General features: G+C 26.7%; 1 protein-coding gene across 11 annotated transcripts in view; it reads left to right on the top strand.

Annotated features, from left to right (window-relative positions):
- LOC100167740 (potassium channel subfamily T member 2) overlaps positions 1–26,947 on the top strand; it is a 230,443-nt gene that overhangs the window by 172,593 nt on the left and 30,903 nt on the right. For all 11 annotated transcript variants that reach the window (XM_029487168.1, XM_029487167.1, XM_029487173.1 and 8 more), the window contains 3 exons: positions 13,829–13,908; positions 16,416–16,515; positions 16,753–16,951. In XM_029487168.1, coding sequence (XP_029343028.1) covers positions 13,829–13,908; positions 16,416–16,515; positions 16,753–16,951 — 379 coding nt within the window. The remainder of the gene's footprint in view (positions 1–13,828; positions 13,909–16,415; positions 16,516–16,752; positions 16,952–26,947) is intronic.

Here is a 26,947-nt window from a genome sequence, read left to right as displayed (position 1 = left end):
AAGTGAATCATAATAATATTGTGATTTGTGAGTATTGACCATCTGTACAGGCAAAATCTATGATTATTATTCATGTTTGAAATCTTGATTAGATACACAATTGAATATTCATGCTACAATATATAGTGTATACTGCCAATACTATTTTCCTGTTTAGAATATTGAGGTTATAAGTCATTTAACAGCTTGATACTATATTATTATGATATGAGAAATTAAAATCATAACACAAAAATAATGTTTTTGTTCGAAAGCGTCCGGTAGAACTAATGGAATTATCAATTAATAAGATATTTCCTAGTTGTATTTTCAAAATCCACCTAACCTAACCTAATTTCCAGTTAGACCGGGAACTGAACTTAAATAATTACCTAGTATTATTAGATATTAGCAGAAAATATAATGTATGTACACAAAACACATACTTTTGGTCGAACAATTAATTCGAACAACTTATCAATACCATTTTTACCTGGCTTAATGTGTTTTATTCACATATCTGTCTTTAGTCCCTAGGGCCTTTTAAATCGGTTAAACAACTGAAAATATCTGCACTGTCTAGAGTGGCCAGCAACTGATCTGTACAATGCGACATACAGAAACATATACGTACGGATGTCACACCCCGAATGAGATGGTCACGATGTTATCCCATTATCCTGGAGTTATATTAATCTACTTCAAGCAATCAATGTTCCGTAGTCTTTCCTATAGTGTTAACGGAGAAGAAGAAAAACGGGATCATCTCAAACCGGCTTGCCGGTGGAAATTGATTTCCGTCTAGTGCCACCGCTGTCGTAGCGTTTCCGGTCACCCGTGGCTATGTGCGAGCTATGGTATTAAGGTTACATAAGACCCATTTTATTTTAACCTGAATATTATGGTTTGAAACGTTGCGACTAGAATAAAACCGTAGAGAGAGAAAAAAAATTCACTATTATATTATTTGATGCGCACCAATATTCGAATGGAAACCCAAATCCAATTGATAATAAAATAATAGGTATTAATTATCACCACGATTACTATGAAAATGTTTAAAATATTATTTATAGTTCATGCATATATTTTATTTCATTTTATGAATTCTATAATTATATAGTGTAGTATTAGCCATTACGCATATTAAACAATTTCATTCGTAAAATTGACAAAGCTAATTTAAACATTGGAATCAATAAGTATTTTGACATATTAACATGTTAAACAAATATACGTTTTGTATAAGAAAAACTATCAAAGAATAAAAATAAATAAATAAAAATATAAATACCAGTTTAGTTCAGTAAAACAAATTGTTTACCTTTGCTAATTGCTTCAATTTCAAGACCGACTTACCACGTACGATAAAATCAATATGCGTTGCAACTGGTGACACTTGATTCAGTTTACTTTGATTAGTGTGGTTGTATTACAGTAATACAGTGTTATAATTACTATTCACTGTTTAGGAGGCTTCGCACACATAAGCATTACATTAATGGTTAATCTTTGGCTATATTATGTTCTTCACGTGGAGTTAAAATTAAAAAGGTACCTACCAACATATTTTTGAAAAATACACTTTTGTGATGCTATTCAATGACAATTTTTTTTTTGTTTATGAACATTATGACATTATTAACATCATAATATTATATAAGCAACATATTGTGACTAGAAGATTGTTTTTTTTTAAATAATTTCAACACATTATTATTTTGATTCATTATTATAGAAAGTACTTTATGAAATTGGATTTTATTGATTTTAGCAGTGTTTCAATTTTTGTTCTATCATCGAGGTATATAAATTATATAAACTCTCTTTGTTAGAAGGGTTCAAAGTGAAATTCTTATTCCAGTTTGTTGATTTGCTTGAGAATCAGACATTGTGTGCGCGTAGCATGTCAAACACTGGAATGCCAACACTAGAAAATAAAATATCTATCTATAATTTAATAAACCAATATAGCTGTATTATAAATGTATATAATATGCATTATTGTGTATGCATTAAAATTGTGTTTATTAGTAGCATATTTTTTTTCCTTTATTAATAAATACAAAATTTGTACATAAACGGCACAATAAGAGTATGAGCTAGTGACAAGGAAATTGAAAATTTGGAATGAAGAAGCCACCCACTGATGACACTTTCATGTTAGTAGAATATAAAATATAAAATGCAATATGTTATAAATAGTTTTATTTTTATGCAATGTCAATATAATATTATATACTGAAGATGTACTAGAATACTCGAAAATATGTGAAAAAAATTAATATCAAAAACTGCACTAATAACCAGTTGTATACAAAACGGTAATAAATAATAATACTTTAAAATATACTAATGTATAACTAAAACATATCACTATACCTAACTCTGATAATTTAAATTAAACAACAACTAACCCATATATCGATATAAACTATTAAGTATTAGGTTTATTGTTATATGTATTCATCTGTCTGTATTCGTTGACACTTTCATTGCTATTCGCTTTGGATATCACCATTAGCGAATTCATGCAACTAGTGTCTAGTGTTATGTACTACATTATAAAAATACTCCTGGAGGTAAATTGTATGTATAATATAATATTATGAGCATACAGGCATACTACATTATGGCTTTGTTGACATTTAATAATTAATATGATCTCAAATAAAACAAATATCATCTAGTCATTATATACTATGTGTTATTCATATATTTATACCATTTGGGGCTATTGTCTATATATTTAAAGATGCATAATTTGATTATAGCAGTATAGTACTACTATGTGCAGGGGCGGATCTAGGGGGGGTCAAGAGGTCAGCTGACCCCCAGTTAATATTTGCTGATAAAATTGGCCTTTTTTCAGATCTTGGGTAGTTGGGCACTTGGACCCTCGAATAAACACACATACAGTATAAATTATTTTTTTATGTTTTATATACCTCGTAAAGAAGTATAGATTTCTAATCTGGTTTTAATAAGTGGCCCCTTGAAATTTCCTGACCCACAGTTTCTTAACTCTGGATCCACCACTGACTGTCTGTATAGAACTAATAAATAATGTTATATTAAAATAAATTTACGCAAAATATAAAATAAGAACATTGCATGGTCATAAACCGTTTTCTTTTTTGCCACTGGTTTTTATCGAACTAATATTCACCCGTTGCAATAATTATTATTGTAGATCGTACAAATACTAAATGATAATAAAAACCCATATAAAATTAATTTATAGCAAAATTAAACTTATAAGTAAATTCGTATTTTTATACTCCCACTAGAAATTCAAATAACAAGACAGTGCAGATGTATCGTTCAATTTTAAATTTTAAATACCTACTAATTATTTCTATCATCAATTATAATATTAAATTAATTTAAGTCATATTTATTATTTAATTTGTATTTTATATAGGTATACTTTTAAAAATCCAATATTTTATTCTTATACATTTAATTTCAATATTTATGTTTGTTGACTTTCATTCGATTTATTTATTTTTGATGTAGGTAATATGTTTCACAGTTTAACTTATTCTTCAAAGAAACTTATCTTATTGCATACTATCGCATTTATATAAAGTACCACTACTTTAATCTCAAGCCATTTAACAATTGTGTATTTGTTTTATTATTGCAATAGTCTTGGATCGTGTATAATGTATCACAGTAAGTCTATATTACCAAAGTTTAAATTGAATAGTAATATTTATGTCACCACCTACGCACCCAATGTTTATCCACCACAGCATTTGAGGCATATCCCAATAGGCAATAACAGTTGCAATGAAGAACAAAATATGTTCAGTGGGATATTTCGTTATTCGATGCGTTTTATTATAATATAAACATTAAACATCTTAAAAACTAATAAAATATTTTAATACCGTATTGGCATCTGTGAGATAAATATAGACTCACTAAAAAATATCTAAATTATTTAAAAATTAAATATGTAAACACTCTAATACAAATATACGTTTGTAGTTAAAACATTTTTGTAGTAATAAAATCTAATAATAGAGGACATCATTATTTGTTACTAATTATAGTAAAGTATAGTCTCTTTAACAGTCTAATATATTATATCATTTATATATAGTTGTATATTATGTAGATTTAAACATAAAAATACATCTAAGAAATAAGAATATTGATGTTAGGTTAAGTATACATACTATTGTCTCGATTCGTAAGCATTAGTACAGGACTACAGGAGAGTGACTTAAATATTTTATAGTATACCTATAGGCTATACTAGACAATTATCGCATCCTCAACCAATTGTGGAGAAAAGAATTACTGTTTTAAAGTTTAAAATACAATAGTTGTTCGAAGTTGATACTGAAATTTGAGCTATATTTACAGCCTAAAACCAAAAGAAATATGATAAATATTGAATATAAAACAAATAGTTTCCCGTTTCTTAAAACTAATTTTAAACAATAGTTAAGAACAAAATAGAATTAAAAGGTTTATAAAGTAAAAGAATTTAGTATAACATCATGTTATACAACATAAATGGTTTGTTTTATGTAAAAGAATATGAATCCTATACATGGGTACCTAGGTATCTACAAATGATAAAAATATATGTAGTTTTTGAACAAATCAGTTCAGTAATGGCGCAATTTTAACAGAACTTGCCTGTATTGGCTGAATATTAATCAGCAAATACTGAAGCCGAGAAAATATAATTGGTACATTTTTTTCATGAATAATTTTTATTTAATTAAAATAAATATGTATGTATATTGTATATTTTAATTAACGGAGTAGTATTTAATTGACTGTTAGATTATGATTTACATATAGATTATAGGTTGATAAATTTGTATACCAAATTAACAATAATATTGTTATGGTCACGAATTTACATTTTACGTAGATAAGTACACATAATAGTCATGGCTAAGTAGATGTGTACTTTAAAAAAATAAAATGATTTTAAATATATAATAGTTTTTATTAAAATGTTGTCACATGTTAAAATTTTCACAAAACACTATGCCCATCAAAGGATGATATTCCATACAAATTTGTGTAGGTACATAACATAAATCAGTAAGCTACAAAAGGATCGGAGTAGTAGGCAGTCGGTATGCCCTTCATTATTGTTTTATGGAGCATTTATATAAATTAAAAATTTTCATATGAAATGGTGGTTGTTATTGTACACATTTACAATCAATTGACATGCTGTGTTCAAATACGCATTTCATAAAAAAAAATCCTCTGAACCCTTGTAAAACATAATTATTCATCCAGTAAAACGAGGTACTGAGAATTCCGTTGTGTATGTTTTCGGTCCAATCGTTTTCACAATAAGTTACTGTAAAATAATAAAAACAGTAATCTAATATTATAAGTAGGTACTGTTTATATTCTGATATTTGCATATTATTAATTTATTTATTGTAATATAATTTTATTCAAATGTAAAACTTTTGATATTTTAAAATAATATATGAGTATACAAAAAGGGTTTAAACTCTATGAATATTGCAGCCTAAAACATTTCAACTTTAAACAAAATGTAGTTTATTATTAGATTTTAAATCAATGACTTGAGTCATTTGACCATAAAAACTACATTTAGTATTTTTCTGGAGCCTGGCAAATAAGCTTCGGCAATTATTATCGAAACACTATATCAGCACATTTTTGAAATTAGTTTGAAACTCTCCTTTGCTTATGTTAGATGAGTGTTTCCGCATTCATCAAATTTTGTTTTTAAAATACACAATATTTACACAGAAGACTCCATAATTAAATATTTATTTATGTTTACAAAATTAATAATTCATCAATAAGTTGGTATTTAAAAAAAAACATGAAATCATTTTAGTGCAACAATATTTCACAGTCAGCGGTCATATATTATATAATACATTGATTTTCATTTCATATAAATTGAATATCAAAAATAAATTTAGTATTCTATAATTTAGCTGCTTAAAAACGAAATAAAATTGTTTTTTTCATATAATGTACGTATAATTATTTTTGTTGTTAAAATATAATATAATATACATGGAAATTAAATAAAAGCTCTTAATAATTAAATTCTTATATTTTCCCGGAAAAAAATTCCTGGATAACTGAGCTTTCGGTCGTAAAAAAATCGATTTCAATTAATTTAATGGTACCTATATAGAAGATATAGAATCTCGAACATGTTGTGTTTGCGCTCGTTAAAATGCAGGTTTATTGTGTACGCCACTGTATAGCCAGCCGTATATTGAACCGCGGTGGCCGTGGGTATGGTAAAAATTAAATCATTTCACGAATAAAGACTATATTATTAATATTTATTAAGAAAATAATGGTTCGGCGGATGAATTCTAAGAAAAATAATTTGTGAGCCTATAATGTGTTACCTATATACGGCTTTCACCGTGAACGTCACCAGTGCGACTGATGCGAACACGCGATTGGTGCGCCATGAAACGCCTGCACCTGCGGCGTTGGACAGTGATAGACTTAATTGACAGTGTGCTGGCAAAAGAGTTGAGCTAGGTCACCTAAGCTGACGTCGTGTGAATAACGGACTTGATAGACGTGTAGCTAGATAGGTACACCGCGACGTGGTCAGAACAAAACGATAACGTCAAAAGCGGGACAGAAATGGCCGGAGAACAACGCCACATCCGTTTCCGAATTTAGTCGATGGCGACTACCTACAGATCTTTCCGCGAAGGGTAGACGTCGTCGTATGCGACAGATATTTCGGACGGTATTGCAACCGACGAATCAAGGAGCATTCCGATTCCTGTTCAACCACGGTATAGCGAACGACGGCCGTCGACATCTATCTGATTCCACAGTGTCCGATCATCGTCGCCGACGAATCCCTTTCCCCGGTGGACCGGACAGTGGCATTGTGTCACCGGTGCGAATAGTATTTCGATTATTGTGATGGTTTTTTTTTTTTTAATGCATACATTTATTTATCATCGCATAGGCATATAATTAAGACCAGCGTTTATCTAGGTACCTACAATTTAAGTTTTATTGTTCGAGACATTAAAACTTAAATCAAACAAAAATTAACTGAAATTTATTTTAATATAATATTAATTATGCTAATTACAACAGGTATTATTACACTCCGCATAGGCACCTACTAATATTTCCAGAAACTCTATATTTGTTTATTTATTGATAGGAATCGATACAAAAAAGAAAAGAATCATCATAACAAAACCAACGCAGTTCCACTTAGATTTTCAATAATATTAGATGATAAAGATTCTCTTAAAAATAAGAAACCCCTATGACACGATACAATAGGTAGTTAAATACTGATGAGTTATAATGTTATGAGTGATGTGTATATTATTATATAATGATATATTGATACAGTTCCTATAAAAGCCTTGTAAACATATTTTGTCACAATGCTGCAAACGTGAATTGTCTGGATGTTTAAATTATCCTAATCTTAAATGATCTTTATAATGACTTAGATTAAGTTACGAATCGAATGGTTTTCAGCATCCAACTCCATAGTACAGTGTGTCTCTAATTTAATAGTTTTATTATTTTAATATTATAAGGGCGTGGTGACGAGGGAATCGATAAAAGTTTGAAATGTTAAAGTTCCCACTACACGCTGAAATAGTTTTAACTCTTTATAATGTTAAAATAACAGTGTAGGTACAAATAACTATGCACTACGGGAAGGAAATTTAATAAATTACCTATCGTTCGAATACAATCACCACACGAGCATCAGAATAATAATATTATATTAGCATATTAATATAGGTATAGGTACACTTCTGATAAGTTCGGAAACCGCGAATTACCATTGCCAATATATTATATCTATGTCATTTTACCAAACAGTCAAACTATATTATAATATAGCCCATTAAATAATAATAGCTGACACGCTGATGTCATTTCGTAACCGCGATAATACTAATATCCATGCCTATACCAATATTTTATAAAGTATCCCAAATAATCTAGGCGATAAATTCGATATTAATAAAATTACTCCGTTGAGGATATTTCAGTGGCTCTTGAGTGATTTAAGATCTCCAACCATATCGATTATATTAATCTTGTGCTTTGTTTTAGAATTGATTATTTGACAAATACTAATCGACACATAAGCATATTATTATTACACTATGCGTATAATATTATCATTGTTAGGCATTATTCAATAATTTAGTTTTATATTAAATAGGTTAAGCTCTATCGATTTACCACGAACGATTAAATAATTCGCTCGCAACACTGTCAGTTATAGCTTACGGTATTATGTAATTATGTGTACTTAAATTTCAAATTGACGTAGTGCTTTGAAAACATCAGGCATTTGCGTTATTTAAGTTTCGTGTAATAATACATTTATGAAAACGTCTATTTTAGTAAAATTAATATAAATATATAATACGTATTTACGTGTGTTTAATACATATTACTGTATGGTTTAATACAGTGAAGTCAGAGAAATAGGTACATATTATTATAATACAATATTTAATAGGTACACGTATCGGAATTGTTTATTTTTTTTCTGTAGAAACATATTTTATTTATCTTACTTCGGGTTTTTAACAAATTATTTTAAAGAAATTCTGTAGGCATTGCTATAGTTAAAAAACCGGCAGATTTATATAATAATTAGGTATATATACCATTGTAACATGCATATCACATTATTGTCGTATTTCACAGAAATATATAACAATATACTAAATCCGTATTACGTATTTACTTGTATATTCAATGTTATGTTATAAAGAATGAAGGGGGAAATAAATTATATAATGCTTTATTTGATACAACTATTTCTACTTGTTTACAGTTAATAAAAATACTTTGATTGGACGTGAACATATGTAGCAAAAGGTACTTCTTATTTTCATAATATATATTATACTTTAAAGTTCAATTAATGTGTACACTCGGTTTGATAATGTTTTATCAAATAAAAAGCAGCTTGGTACAAGAATCAAAATTATACTGTTTCTATTGCTTCTTTTAATGAATTAAACATAATCTAAAATCAGTCTTATGGAAATCGTATCAAATACGTCATATAGTTTTCTAAAATATTTTTATTTGAATTTATTTCTTAATCGGGTATGTTCCGTGGACTGTCATTTTTAAGTTAAAAGTGTTTAGAATAAATGTAAGCATAATAAAAATAAACGAAATAAGCTAACTCAATTTACGTATTGGTATTCATCACCATACATTTAACATACACGGCCCAGGGGTGTACTTACAATCTTCCCTTTGAAAGAGTACACCTTCATGACACATTATTGTCGGTCAAATATCAAATACATATTAATGTTTTTTTTTTTTAAATCACACTCAAATGTTCCAGTAATATAAAACGAAACTTAACTTTTCGACTTTTTTTCGTAGCTATATTCAGTTTTAATATCAAATTGTACCTATTAAGTATAAATATATTAGGAAGGTAGGTAGATTAGGTTGGGTTATTCAGTGCAATAACAATAAATAAATGTGACTTAGGTATCTAGCTTTAAATAATTTTGATGATTATCTAAAATATACGTACTATTTAAAATAAGTTCATCGTTAAAATATGTAAGTATTTAACTATCTAGAAAATATAACAAGATTGAATAAAAACTTTCTTTAATCAAATTTAAAATTTGTTCAACGTCAAATGTAATACTGATGTTTAACTAGTAGCACGAAAATATTATGAACCTATAACTAGATTACCTACTCAAAAACATTTAGTTATCCTTTGTTTTATTTTATACAATTATTTAAACAATATATTTAATGTAAAATGACGTTTATGAACATCAAATATTATTTCAATACAAATTGATTGTTTTCTAAGGGCAAAAAGTTTATTTTAAAAAGTTTTCCCAACTCTTGACCAAACATCCAATAGTGTGGATTATGAATAATAATGAATATTTTGATTCTGAAAAATAATGTAGGTATACAAACTATTGTCTTTTCAAAGTTCTTGTTGAAAGTTTGAATATTTTTTTTTTTTTTAATTATCATTGTTCATACAACTATAATAACTAGACATCTTAAAAAATTCAAGCAAAAAGGTTAAAAGTTGTTTATAGAATAAAAACACAATATAAAATATAAATAACTGCATAACTCAATAATGCCATAGTGTAATATTCTTATGGTTGTAAGTGGTGTATAATTATAAATTATAATAAAGTCAAATTCCCATATTTCCATAGAAATAACTATTACTAGTACCTAGCGAGTTTTAAAAAATTTACTGATTTTACACAATAATTTATTTGTATGTACTCATACACGTGCTTCGTGTAAGTAAGTTATATTTGATTTAATATTTTTTTTTTGATATTAAAGAATTAAATAATCTAAAACATATATAGTATAATAAATAATAATATAAGAAATATATTATAAAATATTTATTAACATTCAAGTAAACGCGTATTTTACTGCGTAGTTACTTGTATGATATATTTGGTATTACTACAAATATTTAACAATAATTCGCAAACAAAGATCATTATGTTGTAAAAAAAAAAGTGATCAAAAGGTGAATTTAAAAAAATTTAAATATAACTTGTAATTAATACATATTTAAATAAAGATAAAAATACAATGGAATAAGATGAACGAGTTTAAAAAATGAAATAAAAACAATTATAAGAAGTTTGAGTTAGGTGGTTCAACAGATGAATATATTCTGCTAGTTAATTTTGATACATTATTCTACACTGATGATATTTATTAATTATATTTTTTACGGACCAAAAAATACTTACTCACTGCCAGATATAACAAAAATAGAGGAAAATGGTTGATATTGAATGGTTAAAATGTAATTTACACCTAATATTATTTCACATTTCTAAGAACTAACTGATTTAATTACATGGATCTATAATATCAAAGGGCAATATAAATTATAATATCTACCAATAGCAGTAAAGCGTAAAGTGTCTAATTATTTATTTAATACACAGCTAGTTTAATTTTCAACGAAATATATTAAAATGAAATTGATCAAATCAAAAGTTAAAAGTATTGAATCAAATCATTAAGACTAGTAGATGAATAGATTACTATTTCAAATATTTATAAGAAATTGAAGTTTCGAAAGCGAATGAATATAAAGTATAAACACAGAAACAGAAAATCAATTTTCCGAGGAAAATGTATGGCTACCATTTATATTACCTATATTATCAACATTCTAAAGCTTAAGATTCGCCCGCGTTGATTCTCTTATAGTTTTCAAACGTACAACTGCAAATTTTCGTTCAGCAGAACCAAGGGTATATTAGTTTTTAAGCGAGTTATGGTCGTTTTTAAATTGTAATTGTCTAACGTACCTATCCTCATAAATTTCTTGGAAATTAAAATATCGTAAACAACTAACGATGTGAAATAACATTTCTGATGTTCTAACCTTTAAGTTTGAATGGTTTGACAATAAATAAATTCAATCTAATTTAGTCCAATTTATTACCACAAAATTGTGTCTGGTGAACGCAAATTTACAATGATGTAGAAATCGAAAGACAGTGTGACAATGCATACGGATGTGGGGTCCTCTGAGAATCATAGTTTGGTTGTTGAAAATGTTTTTATTCATCATTTCAAATTCCCAATACAATATAAAACGTATTTTCAATTTATTACTTTATTGTTGTATTAGGAAAATAGTGTGGATTTAAAATCTATATTTTTAAAATACAATTGTTATTATTCTAGATTGTAAAATCATATTTTACTATGGCGTATTCAATAAGACAATTTTAAATATAAAATATAAACACATATAGGTGCAACATCAGACAATTTGGAAACGTTTAGTATTCTACTAGGTACATGTCTATCTTGAAAACTTTTTTGATACACTTTAGATAAACTAATTCTATTTGTTTGAATCATGAAGAAAAATATAATACAAGTTGAATACAGTTAAAAGTATAAAAGTTTGGTTTACGCGGAGTGTCTTTAAATTTTAAAGCTATGATCAATCATTGTTTTCGAAATTCGGTTAAGATAATACATTAGCTTTCCCATAAGCTGTCATTTTTTTTTTTTTTGAAAACACTAAATCTTTAACTTTGTTTTACATTTTCTTCAAAAACAACGAAAAAATTTCAAAAAACACATGGTGAATTTTGTATGTAATTTAATTTAAAGAATCTTTAAGGGTAATGCAAACAATTATTGAATAGGCATTTAGAAAATAATAAAAACAAATTTTAATCCAAAATGTCCTCCAAACTGTTTGAAGTATAAAATTCTAAAACAAATTCTAATGATGATTGCATTGCGCTAACATTTTTTTAAAATTTAGTGAGCTTATAATACAGTCAATTATTATAGCTATTCAATATTAAACATTTTACAACAGAATGAAACCCTTTCTTCTAAACTTTTTTATGGCTCAGTCATTCACCGAAATAGGGAACCTAAAATGTGTTTTAAATTTTGTATATTTAGGTTCTATCTATAACCATTGATAATAAATACTATTATATAGTATTTATAATCAATGACAGAGATTTCAAACAGTCCAACCTTTTTACAATAAGCCAAATCGGTGATACGCTTTGGCATCAAGGACCAACAATATTTTGATAGGGATATCACATAGGTAATGAAATTGAAAATGTAGCAATCATTTCTAGTCGTTAATATAATATTATATTATAAGAACAATAAAAACTAATGTATTTTCCAAACATTAATTTGCGGGCCAGGACTGGCAAGAGGCCCCACGATCAATGATTTAACATAATAATATATAATATATTATGTATGTACTATATATATGTATATCGTATTTTACAGTGCATGCTACGTATTTGGGAACATTGCAATAAAAAAAAAGACCAATGGATACTCATATATTTTATTTGAAAACTGTTTATATGAGATTTTTTATATGTTGACAATGTCTATAAACTTTTGAGTTTAGACGAATAAGAAGTATACGTTTGGTAAATCGAGAAAGCAATAATAAAATATAATTTATTCAGTGCACGCGAAACCATAGTTATTCAAATAATACTTAATACCTAGGTAGTAACCCTAATACTTAATAATTATAACTTGTAGATTTGAACATTAGCTAGTGTAGGTAACCGTTTTGGGAGATATTCGAAAAATAATACTTATTTTAAATCAAGTGTAAGTAATAGGTTTTATATAAGTACATAATATTATAATATTTTAAAAACCGACCGTTTAAATATTTTTATCCTTTATAGTTTATATAATTATTTACACAAAGTACACAAGTAAACATGGCACATGTTATCGTTTGTTGAATATGTAATTTTGTTCCTTAATATATATTTTTCCATACCTGAAAAGTGTAAAACCAGTATTTTAGTTTCATAATATTTTATTTTCTGCATAGTAAAGTACAAAATTATACAATTTAAAAAAATGTATGATTCTTATAAGTTTTACCAATGTACACTATTGTATGTACCGATTAGTATTAAAGTTTTTGGAAATACTATTTTTACTTTATTTTAATTCGAATAAAAACGATTTAGTAAAATAATACACGAAAAAAGTATTGTCAGTTGTCACTTAGAGTTATGTTACTAAATTTATGAACTATTCAAATTATCTCTTGGTACACAAAATGTATATTTTGAGTTTCATCAAGAACTCTAATAGTATAGTCCGATATTATTATTGTAATAATATGTATAATACATTTGATTTTACAAAGCCATTTAAAATACAACAAATATATTATGAATATATTTTTCTCATATATCAAATATTTAATATATAATAGTACAGAAATAAAAATTCATTAATAATTGAATTACTTAATAATAACTTTATTTTTTTATAGGGTACGAGTGGAATATTACGTTAACGAAAATACTTTCAAAGAACGTTTACAAATATATTTTATTAAAAACCAACGCTCAAGTAAGTATTCAAGAAAAGAAAATATTTGAAAACAAATATAAAATATTAATGTGAACTACTTTGTTATATAACTTATGTATAACTATTTCGGAAATTATAAAACAAAAGTTCTGATAAAAAAATCGTAGACTGTTTTAAAAGAAAGTATTTAAAGAATAATTTTTTGATAACAATAGATATAAATTATATGTTTTTTTTTTTTACCTCAGTTTATGCGAAAACGTATTTTGAACACAATGATTCTTTTTCTTTTTAAAGAACCAATAATTACTTTTTATAAAATTTGTTTTAAATCAATTGTGTAGCGTTTTCAATTGAACATAAAATATAATACCCATTTAGGTTATCATTTTGTATCGTACCTATAAAGAAAAAAAATGTCTATAGGTAGTATTACTTTTACAAAAAACCTTATAAATCTGTTTAATTTGCATTAAAATAATGGTGATTGCATATTGTTGTACAACTTTTAATTTATATAATATATATTATGTACTATGTATTATTGTATAATGTATCCATATAATATATACAACTTGCCACGTCAACAATTAACAACATTCATTGTTTCAGAAAGCATTAACATTTGTGTATTTTCTTAAAAAAAAATATATAAGATACGGGTAATAGTTCTAAAATTACATGTTATAACCCATATTGTATTCACACCTCTATTGTTTTTACATCCATATGTTTGTTGTTTATCTGATATAACAACTTTTGATTTGCAACGTATAACATTAGGTTTATGATCCGAAGCAGAATACTTAATTTAAAAACATTGATAAATAAATAACGAATGTGGAAAAATTTATTTTTTATTTCTAAGTATTATAGTCTATATTATTACCTATAAAAGTTTATACAAGAGGTGTACTATTGCAATAGACGCCGTCAAAATGTGTGGTGCGCTTCTTCATGCATCTGAACTTAAAAGCTTATTAATATAAAAAAAAAAAACAAGACTTTTTCAACATAATATGATATTTATACTCGTGCAAAACCATTTTTTTTTAAATAAAAAAATGTAAAAAACCACTCTGATTTAAAATCAAAAGTTTATTTATAGTGGTTTCTACAACATACGAGATAACAAAAATAAAGGCAATGTGGACAAGTGGGTACCGCTATGCTGTACAGTACAAAAACTAAATGCTCATAAAAAAATTAATAATACTGTCAGAAGAATCTTCAATTCAAATTTCTAATATTAGCTATGTAATCTTTTGTGAATGTCTAACTAAAAAATAATTTGCCGCTTTTCAGGATTTTAATAAATTTTGTCAAAATTTGAACTTTAAATGTATATAAAAAAATAATCGTGTATATCGTATATTATGTAGCTTTAATATTTTTGAACTACTATTAAAGAAATTTATGTGAACCCTTTCATTACATTTTCAAGCTTTTTTTTTTAATGAAAAGTTTTTATCGAGAATAATTTTAAAACCATTTACAAAATTCGAAAAATTTATCAAGACTATAAATAGCTCAAAAAGAGGTATAATATTTCGAAAATATTATCATAAATATAAATAGCTAATATAAATAATTGATGAACATTTAAAGAGTCTACGGTTATTAGTTATTGAGATAATATACCAAAAATAATAATATACATTTTGTCAAAAAATGGTTTCGTGTAAAAGTTCCCGTTAATCTACATTCTTTTTTTTGTTCTTTCTCAGCGCTTTCAAAAGCTATTGAGAATTTTTAGTTCTGACCTCCCAATTGCACAAACTACATTCACTTTTCTGCCAAAAAAATGATAATGTCAAAAATCAGAGAATTGTTAACACCCCAAATGTTGATGATAGAAAAAAAACACATCATTGTAAATACAATACATTCATTCACTATGCTCGAAATCTAATATTAGGATTACATGTAGGTATACAGAAATAAAATATTAAAAAACGTTAATACGATTCGTAATAATAAGTGTACCCTGTTAAAAGAATTAATGTGTATAGGTATTAGGTACACATTATTATTTAAAAAAAAAAAGATAAAAACAGAACAATTATTTGTATGAACCTATTTTATAATATATAAGTACTTTATAATATATACTTATTACTTATACGTATAATATACGATATAATATGTCAAAAAAGTTTTGAACTAATTTTCTTTTTATTTCCATTCAATGTTATTCTAGTTTTATTGAAAATATCGTTAAAAACAAATATTATTTAAGTCTTAAACCTCGAGGCAATTTACAGTCTATGTAGTAAGTTTTCTTCTCTAAATTTATTCATTTTCTTAGGCGTTTCGTACATAGTAATTATTATTGTCTTTGTCATTATTTCAATATTTAAAATTACAACATTTAGTTGACATATTGTTTTAAATAGTTCGTATGTGTTATTAGAATCCATGATAAATGTATATATACATTTATCATGGATTCTAATACATTTTTAACTAATTTCAATTTCATTTTTTACTACCCAAAATATTGATATTTACAGGAATTAATATTCAACTACGTGTTTTTGTTCTAGGTCTTCGTATTCGTATCGCAAATTTATTTTTCAAACTACTAACATGTGTTTTATATATCGTCCGCGTCGTACTCGATCAAGATCCCACGTCCGCGACTTGGTAAGCAAGAATAACTATATCATAAAGTACTCGTATATATTATATTATTGTCGAACAATATTTTCGTTTTGTTAATTCGATCAAAATAATATACAAGTCGTATTGTATTATATTGTAACATTTTTGTCAATATATTGGATATTCATGTATATTATTCTTAAAAAAAAATTTCGCCTTGTGTATACGCCTTATATTTGCCTACCTACTCTTAAACCCAACCGTTCACATTATGCGCAGTTATGGATGCAAAATGGGAAACAAAACAGAATTCCTATGGAGCCGAAATTTGACGGACGAGGCATTTCAAGCGAGACCCATTATCAATTGGGATGCGATTCAATGGGTAAAACGACCGTTAGAGCTGTGGGTGATACAGTGCGGACTGGCAGTTTTCGCCCTATGCGAATCACTTCTTCTCACATACATCGGTTACAAGGTAATATCGTTTGTATTAAATATATTTCATTAATAATTGTGTTTAGTAATGGTAGTTACGTGTATAATATACGATGGTCGACACATGTATTGCAAAAGTTTAATGACATATTTTTTTAAACAGTTATAAATACATTTATATATTTTTCTGGATTTCTGAAAACCACTTAAATACAAAATGCGTGCACTACTTTGTGTACCTGTGTAGTTATATAGGCTCAAGTATATGATTATATTATGTATCTTGAGCAGTAAGCACAGTTTTTATTATTTTTTTTTTTTTTTGAGGGGTGGGGTGGTCTTGAAGAGGCTTAACCCCTCCAAAAATGTATATTACCTATAGTTACAGCATTAAATCACCCGTTAATTGCCTAGCTAATCTATCGTAAGCGTGGTTTGAAGAAAAAATTGTATTACCTAATTTTAAAGAACAATTCATTATTGACGTGTTTTCCATAGTATATCGGAACTATACACAGTAGGTACAATATAATATAAGTTCAATAACTACGATACCGTTAACAATATTTCAATATTTTGTCTAGACTTTAGTCACGATGTTGTATACTTTTATAAAGTAATATAGCCGTATAGGTAGGTATCCGGAGCAGTGTGAGATTAGAGAGGTCTGTTTCATTTAAATATATTATATAGTCTCTCCAAGTCAAAAACTGAAATTGCGCCATGCCGTAAGCAAAAAATTCTAACGTAGGTAGGTGCTCAATTTAATTTAATTTATTTTAATACATTTTATATTATATTTAGCTATATTATCATAAACCGTGTATAATATTTACTTCATTCTACTATTTAGTACTTATTTCATATTTGCTATTCACTGGCATCGATATATAGGAGCATAAAAGGTTATTTTTATGATATGTATATAAGCTCGCTTAAAGGTCTATTTTAGTTCTTTGAAATAAATCTATTCAAATAATGTTTGATCTCTATAAAACTTTTTTTTTATACTAATATAAATATTATTTATTAAGATTCATTTACCGGAGAATCCATTAACATTAAGTATTATGTATTTATGTAATTATCCGCGTTTAATCGATGTATAATATTATTATCTGACATCTTTAGTAATTCTCTAGTCATTCTCTATTAATTCCTATATTAAATGTATAATTACTATCCCGGCATGAAGTGCTATAATTGAATAGCTTCTTCGATCGAGCACACCATGACCTATTATGTATTCCTCCATTGTGCTTATTGTAAATATTTTTATACGGATTGTACAAATTAAATAAATATATAAAAAAAAAAAAATGTATAATATCTTAGAGATTTTATTTCCAAAAATAACCATAACTTAATATGTTATTTAAATAATTTTATAGCACTGTGATTTATATCTACCTGCTACATATATCATAATATAGAAAATTTAAGATAATTTATTAGTCTATATCTATATAACACAACAATTGTTTCTACATAATATTATGTCCTTTATGCATTCCTAAACCGTTCATCCGATCGCGATTAAATTTTGGTACAGAGATAGATTAGACCTTGGGGAAGAAGATTGGCTACATTTCGTCACAAAAAAATGGTAAATAAGAGGTCCAGCCCGGGGAGGTTCTAAAACAGGGATTTTAAGATTGTATAATACAGAATGTCTTGAGTTTGAAGTTTGAACCACGGTTTCAGTGGAACAATATTTTGCATTGTTTTTTTTTCTTATTTTCACTTTTTTTTCTTTATCTGTACATAGTGGCTCTGAAGTTCATGTTTATGTATGGCAGCTTCCATACATAATATAAATATTTGGCTGGGGAGTGGGTCCATAGGAGATTAAATAAATAATTAATATTGTATACACAGTATTATAATATAATATAAAAGGTTGCATTTTGTTTATATTTTTGTATTTTGTACTATTGTTACAGGTAATTAAATATAATTTTAATATTATTACGTACGCATTGGTTAAAAAAAGAAGAGAAATCTAATCAAAAATAAAACAATAAAATAAAAGTCGGTGGCAAATTGTTTGTGACAGGTTTCAAATTTTCTAAGTGGGTTTTTTGATATTGGTGTGAGATGGGTGGTTCTCGGAGATGCTTGCCATACATTTTAAATTTGGACCTACTTTGGCGCCACTGACATACATACAAATGTTTGGGTTTTTTTATCAATCAGATTTTAGTTTGGTCTTGTTAGGATTTTTTTATTAATTGATTGTGTATAACTTTGATACTTTAGAGTTAAATTATACACTGACGTACCGTAGGTTGATTTCCTGCCTGATAATATACTGATCGCATAATCACAAGCAAATCTCACGGACAACGACGGTTGGGATGACTATAAATTAAAATATCATATAATTTATACTTAAAAATACATCGCTTCCACAGTGTGTTACACACTTACACCCAAAAGGAGTTGAAAAATCACACAAACCTAGCAATAGCAAAGCATTGCCGTGTCAAGTAGTTAATAAAAAAAAAAATTGGCTGACGTTAGCTAGTACATAATAATATATTATATACATAACTACCTATTTGACATTTAAAAAAATATCGTAGAATGTGTTTTTATAATAAACATTATTTAGACAAATACTTTATTAATGTTTAAATATATATGGAGTGATTCAAAATGTATGTTACACTAATAGATATAATATAATATATTAATACTATAGTAATAGTATATTATTGTAACATCAATTTTGAATCACCCTATGTTTATATATTTACACAATATGTATATTCATTACTTAATTGCAAATTTAAAAAGTTAGAAGTGAACCACGATTAACAAATAAATGTTCAGTAAATAATATTTATGATTAAGTAATGAAAACAATCATTATCTATAGTAAAAAAAAATTTCTATTTACATCTCCAGGACAGTTCAGCCATTGTCTAGCCTATGTCTGGATTAACAGGAATAATAATAATATTTTTTTATTAGTATTAGGTATAATGTATTTTTAATTAAAATGTATTTTGTAGTTAAAATCTTAAGTATAAATAATGAATATTAAATAAAATAAAATAGAAGGGTAGAAATAACCGATACTTTAATTATGAAGAACACTATGATTGTTGTTTACGTTTAAAGATAGAAAAAAAATATTTAATGAAGATATTATATAGACACAAATTTGATTAAACTTTAATTTAAACTAAGTATAAAAATATGAATAGGTAATTGATTTTAAGAGTTGTTACGTCGTTGAACATTTATATTGTATAAAACATTGTCAACACATTCTGACATTTTAATTAAATACCCTTTAATGTTCCAGTGTCTACATTAACAAAATATAAATGAAAAAATATATTTTCTTTGAAAGCTGGTAGTAAAAATTATTATGTTTTATCTATAAATTCATTTAGAAAGAAATGTAGGTTTTTCCTTTTAGTGTTATCCTCATCATTATTTTTTTCATATTTGTTATTTTGAAAAGTAAAACCAGTAAACAGAAAATAAGGTTAACCCATAATTTAACTACATTAATATAAGATATAACATTTAAAAATATAAAAATAACATGTTGGCGTTTATTTATTTTTTTGAGAAACAATGTTTGGTAGTTCAATCGTTTAAGGGAGTTTTTTTAGTGTCAGAAATAACTACCAAAAACGCCAATCTTGAATATTTTTTGTTGGTTGGCCGTGATTAACTCTGAATCAATTATTGAATATGATATTTGCCTTATTGTTACTTCAAAAGTTTAAAATTCCACTACAAAAAACTGTTCTGCGTCGAATATAGTGAAAGAGACCAACAATATTATACAAAACTATTTTTTTTATTTATATTTTACGCCAATCGGCAGTTAACAAGGATACATGTATGGAAACAATAATAATTAAGTCACAATAACAATAGCAAAATTACTATATCATACATAGTATAACAATAAGAAAAATCATACAAGTGATAGTGTCAGAGAACGCAGATAAAACAACTAAGGCACATTTAGATTAGTAACTCGGAGCATTCTGTGTAGAGGACGATTGGAACCATAGACAGTAGAGTGGTGCGGGATAAAAAACTGGAGTAGGTTACGTATTCCACAAGTGGATACTTTGAATGGAATTCCAGCAAGTAAAGGTACAATTTAGAAGGGAAACTATAAAGTGTTCATCCATATCGGCGCGGTGAGATGAAAGAGATGGGATGTGTTTAACATATTACGCAGACAGACATAGTCGTGGGGAGACACATCTGTTTTACTCACGAATGCTAAGTAAGTTAGGAAGCAGTTCTGCACCTGCAGTAGCTTATGTAGGTGTTTTGCTATGTATGGGTGCTACACTACGACTACATACTCAAGAATTGATCGTACTAATGCAAAGTAGAGAGAACGAAGACAATTCACCAAGGTGAAATGTTTAGTTTTGAGTTTGATAAATCCGGGAACTTTGAGAGCTTGTGCTACTTCAAAGTACAAAGTCAATATGGTGAACAAACGATAGAGAATATGTACAATGGATAACGAAGTTTTTAATTTGAGATACTTGTGTAAATGGCAAGCCATTGATGAAATATGTTTTATTTGTGGGTTAACGTGATTAGTGAAGGTAATTTACTATTTAGTGAAATTTATCATGATTTAGTGCGAGTCCAAGACGATCTACCTAGATAGAAAATAGATTAGGCTCACTCTGCGTCTCTGAAGAATAGCCTGGTCAGCCGTAGAGTCAACTTTCAAAAATAGTTTGATGTCATGAGTAAAGAGAAGAAATTTGGCCCTGCTAAGCTGTTGGGACAGAGATAATTAATATGATTGGTTTTAATATACGTTTACACAAAATAAATAAATTTGGTTCACAGTTCATTCAACAATAACAACTAAACTTCCGCATCCTTTTCTTTAGAGCTCTGTTAGAGCAAATCAAAGTTCTGACGACTATATTGATTTTTATTATATATCACGAATTTTATTTAGACACATAAATACATAATGTGTATTAATCATTAAATAATATTATTGCCACTTAATTTAAATTATTATATAATATAATATTTGTATTATTATTATTATTGTATTACGATGATAGTCCGAATAGCAATTCAAAAATCAGAAATACACAGAAAATATAATGTCATGACGTATATTCTTCGATAAAATAAAACGTGAAAAACGAGAAGACGGTTACCTATTATTAGTTAATCGCACAAGAACTAAAGGACATTAGACTGTGGGCAACTCATCTAATCTTCTTATAAGGTCTTACAAGTGTTCTAATAATATGGTCTGGTAGATTACTCTAGAAAGTACTATCAGACAAACTAAATAGACAGGCATGTATAAGGAGTCACCAACCTCAGCGCCGTAATAATATATATTTATTTTTATTTGGTAACGACATTTTAATATCATACAGTCGTTTTAAGAAAGGTCGCTTACCGGTTTCACGAAATTATAATTCAAAGTATACAAGCAAACTTTCAATTCTGCATATAAACTAAATAATTTTTTTTTTTGACCACGGATTATAAATTATTATAATTAAATGAGTTATTTTAAAACATAACTTGATATTTACTAAGTAGGTACCTATATACTTTTTAACGTTTCTTAAAATATTGCAGTAACATTAAAAATTCCAAAAATTGATTTTTTTCTTTTAAGAAAATAAAAATACCATGGGCTCGATAAATTATAACCATATCGTATAGATTTGATATAAAGTATAAAATATGTTTACTATCATATTAAATTAGTTTAAAAATAAAATGTATAATCTTGCAATATTTGAATAAATATAAGTAATAATGTAGGTAGGATAAAATGGTATTTATAACTTAAGTATTAACCATTTATTTTATTCGAAATCTAATCATTAATAGAATTTGAGTGTATTTACTTAGCAACTAACCACAATTACGGTACACTAATATTTAATATGATAAACCGATTAAAAGTTAGCGATGAAAAAATATTTAAATACACTTTTAAAAAATAATTATTTTAAGTACTGCTTATACATTTTTAAATAGTTTTGAGACCATATTTCTTTATCAACTTTAAAAAAAAGTATTTGAGATGTTAATCATTTTCCCGAGTGATATAACTTTTAATATTAAGGCCCTGGACCCTAGTATAAAGAGCATCGCACATATTTTAAACACAGCATTATGATGTATATTATATCATAATAATATTATACAGGTTTAACCATGGGGGGTGATGGGGTTGACTTAGGCGTCAGTGCAGTAACGACAACCATGAATTGAATACGTTGCCGTGACAAGACCGCTGAAAAGTAGGCTTTAATATGACATAAGCTTCTAAAATATAAACATAATCAAATCATTTGCGTCAAAATTATTAGGACATAAGCGACTATAAAAAATTATACCTAATATATATAGATAACATAAGTGCCAAAGATATTTAAAAGAAATATAATTTATTATAATATTAATGTTTTATATATTTCAAAATAGGTATTCAAAATCGTCAATAATCCAAAATATATTATAGTAAAAAATGAATATTTTTGTTCATTAAATAAAATGCATAAAGCTCCTTTAATCATAATTTTGTTTTGTAAAATTAATTTTCATTACCTACGGCAATGCTAATGTTTATTACGTAAATATCTACTTACAACATAATTTTAAGACACAAAAACTCTGAGGCTCTATAACTATCAGATAATACATTTGTTGAATAAAATTATACGTTTCAATGTTTTTGAACGATATAATATTATTTCTAAATTTAATATCCGTATAATGAAGCACGTCGTGAGATTCTGGGACAACTACGAAATACCCAACTGTAAAGTAGGTAATATAGGTACATGTGTGATAATAATTATTTATTAAATCGTGATTTTAAAGTACATTACATATAAGTATACCAAATAATATTTAAACATACCTAATTGTAAAACTGTATAAACGTAAAGTAATTATTATAAACGCAACCGTGTAATTTGGCCAATCGATAGGTGGAATCTAATGTTTTTGTACGAAGATAAATGTATAATGTACACTCTACATGCATTATACACTATAAATCTTTGTTTAGTACTGAAGATAACAACTCTGTTGGTTGTTGAAACACCCATTTACTAAAATAAATGTACACATTTTGATGATTTAGGTGTACCTACACATTAAATATCTACAAAATTGTCTACGAATATTCTTCAATTTACACGAATAAATAGATTTTGTTCGCTTTGTCAATATTTAAAGCACACGTTAACGTGTTTTAATTTCATGGCCGTATTTTCCACTGATTATAATATAGTTATTACTTTTTCGATATAGGGTTATAACTACATGACTTGAGTAAAAAAGTAAGTTCTGTTAAAAAATATAATTTAATTTTTAAATTTCAAGAAATTTCTCCCAAAATTAGTGTCTTGAATATTAAATTCCTAAAATTTTATATCACTATACCGAAGATCAACAATAATAATATTATAATCTAGTTAAAGTATAAATCGACCAACAGATAAATAATTATTTTTTAATATTTGTTTCTATTGTTATATCATTTTGAGGTTTCATAAGCATAACATGTCCCAAAATTCGAAATAGATATAAGAATATTTTGTAAGAAAAAAAAATAAAGACCTTTTTAAGAACCTTTGATGATATATCGTATGCATGAAATAAACAATTGAAATTTAAATTAAGCTCACGAATTCGTGGGTTCAGTGCAACGAAGGGCTCAGTGCAACAACCAGACAAGTCCACTTTTATCAATTATTCAGAAGAAGCAAAACAAAATTCTTTATCTCATTCACCTTAATGGGCGGGAAATAATTCTTTTTGAGATATCTTTGGAAATAATAAAACGATTTGTCTGATTGTTCTACCAAAATATAGATATTTCTTTCATGAATAATATTCCGTGAAAAACTCATTTTTGATAAAAATGGACTTGTCTGGTTGTTGCACTGAACCCTTTTTTATTAAATTATGCTAGGTGATTATAAAACAATGCGTATATTTCGTCTATTGAAATATCCCATATAATTTACCTTAAAAACAAATTAATAAGTTGTTGTAAAAAAAAACACCGCAACACGTTGAAAATTATTGTATAATATAGTTTCAAACCATGATAGGTAGTTCATATCCTCAATTGTTTGCTTGTGTTTTTATGTTCTTAGAATTGGATAGATCTTGAATAACTTCCACATCATTCATCGAAATGACCATTTGAAATGTGATCTAGTAAGAATGTTTACTCGTTGCAAAATCTAGAATTACACCCACGGGGATACACGACTATTCACTACTGTGGGCATTTGCCATTCTAAAATAAAAATAGTACACTATTATTTTGAAATGATATCCATACAAGCCCAAGGATATTAAATCGTTCTGAAATGCATAAAAGGAATTCATAAAATTATTTCAGTTTACCGAAAGTGTGACATTTTATGTGATTATTAAATATTTGCTATCAGAGGTATCTATCTGTATGTTAATGCAAATAAACGAATAGGTATTATATTTTCAATGGTTAAAGGGATCACGCAGTAATATATTATATTCAAATCTATTATGTAACTTAAGTACATTATAATCAAAAGTTAATAATATTTTACTGATGTGTAAAAATCAATTTGATCGACTTTTGTTAATATTAATTGTAGAAACACTAAAAATTAATTCATTGGTTAAGAGGCCGCTACACATTGTTGACTCCATCTTACACACATACAGCATGGCAAATTATCGTTCACTTGCTATGTCATAGATTAATTGTAAGGGTAGCATCCTATTAAATATGGATACGTTTATATATTTTATATGTTTAAGAAGATATTATATTTTACTGTTATTAAAATATTATAAGGAAGATAATATACTATATAATATTGATAAAATAATTATAAGTTTAAAATAACTTAAGTTATGATTAGGTATTTATATTGATATATTATAACATCATTAAAACTTAAAACAATAACCATTATTTTACCATTAATTAAACTATAGCTCATTATTATCATGTAATATTATAATATTATTATTAGGTATGTCATTGAGTAAAACGTTTTATTGTTCTAGTTATTAACTATTATAAATGAAAATAACTGTTATTCATTGTTACTTAATAGTTTTCAAATGTATAATCTGAATTAGTTCACTTTTATGATAACTTAAATTTAATGGACTAATCACGGGTCGCTAAAGTCGTTTAAGGGACTATTAACTCACTATTGATTCATTAAAATATGTTTGGTTGTTGTTCATGCAACCCGATATAAGTTAATTATAATTTAAATGAATTGAATGTATATAGAAGCACTAAAATTAAAATATTTTAGGTAAAACGTAATATATTCAAATAATAATTTTAAAAATAATTCACAATAAACAACAAACTAATATAATTTTGAAAATGAAATAGAAAGTGCAATTTTTTGAATAACTTGCTTTTTACAATATATGTATTTTAGTAAATGAGAATGCTAAAACAACGTACCTAATTTTAAAAAGTAACATATATTATATACCTAATCGCACTTATTCAATAATTATATATATTTATTAATTCATTATCTATAAGAATAATTTGACCACTAAATCTTTAATTTATATATCAACAAAGTTTTATTGATACAAAATGTAGTTAGATTTTAATATAAATAATAATTAAATGTCTCCAGATGCACTATGAAATCTCATAAAACACTATGTAAACGGTTGAATATCTCCAAAACGGGTGATTGTATTTTAAACTCAATTTTAATTTTGTGGAAAATTGTTTTCTAAATTAAGCGTCTTGACAAATCCAGGGAAATCTTTTCGAATTACATTTCACCCTGTGACCCAGTAAAGCCCCAACACGTTGTCCCACTGGCCACCATCGACCCGACTCTCAACCGAAACAGTTATAAATTGAAGTATATTAAACGACACACTCGATGAAACATAAATATCAATATTTAAAACCAAGCAATTATAAAGACTTCCGTATTAGAGTAATTCAAATATATGGTCGTTTACGGAGAATATGGTTTTTTTTTTTGCATAATAATTG

Source organism: Acyrthosiphon pisum, chromosome A1 (genome assembly GCF_005508785.2).
Source record: "Acyrthosiphon pisum isolate AL4f chromosome A1, pea_aphid_22Mar2018_4r6ur, whole genome shotgun sequence".
Taxonomy (NCBI): domain Eukaryota; kingdom Metazoa; phylum Arthropoda; class Insecta; order Hemiptera; family Aphididae; genus Acyrthosiphon; species Acyrthosiphon pisum.
This window is presented reverse-complemented; position numbering and strand designations above follow the sequence as displayed.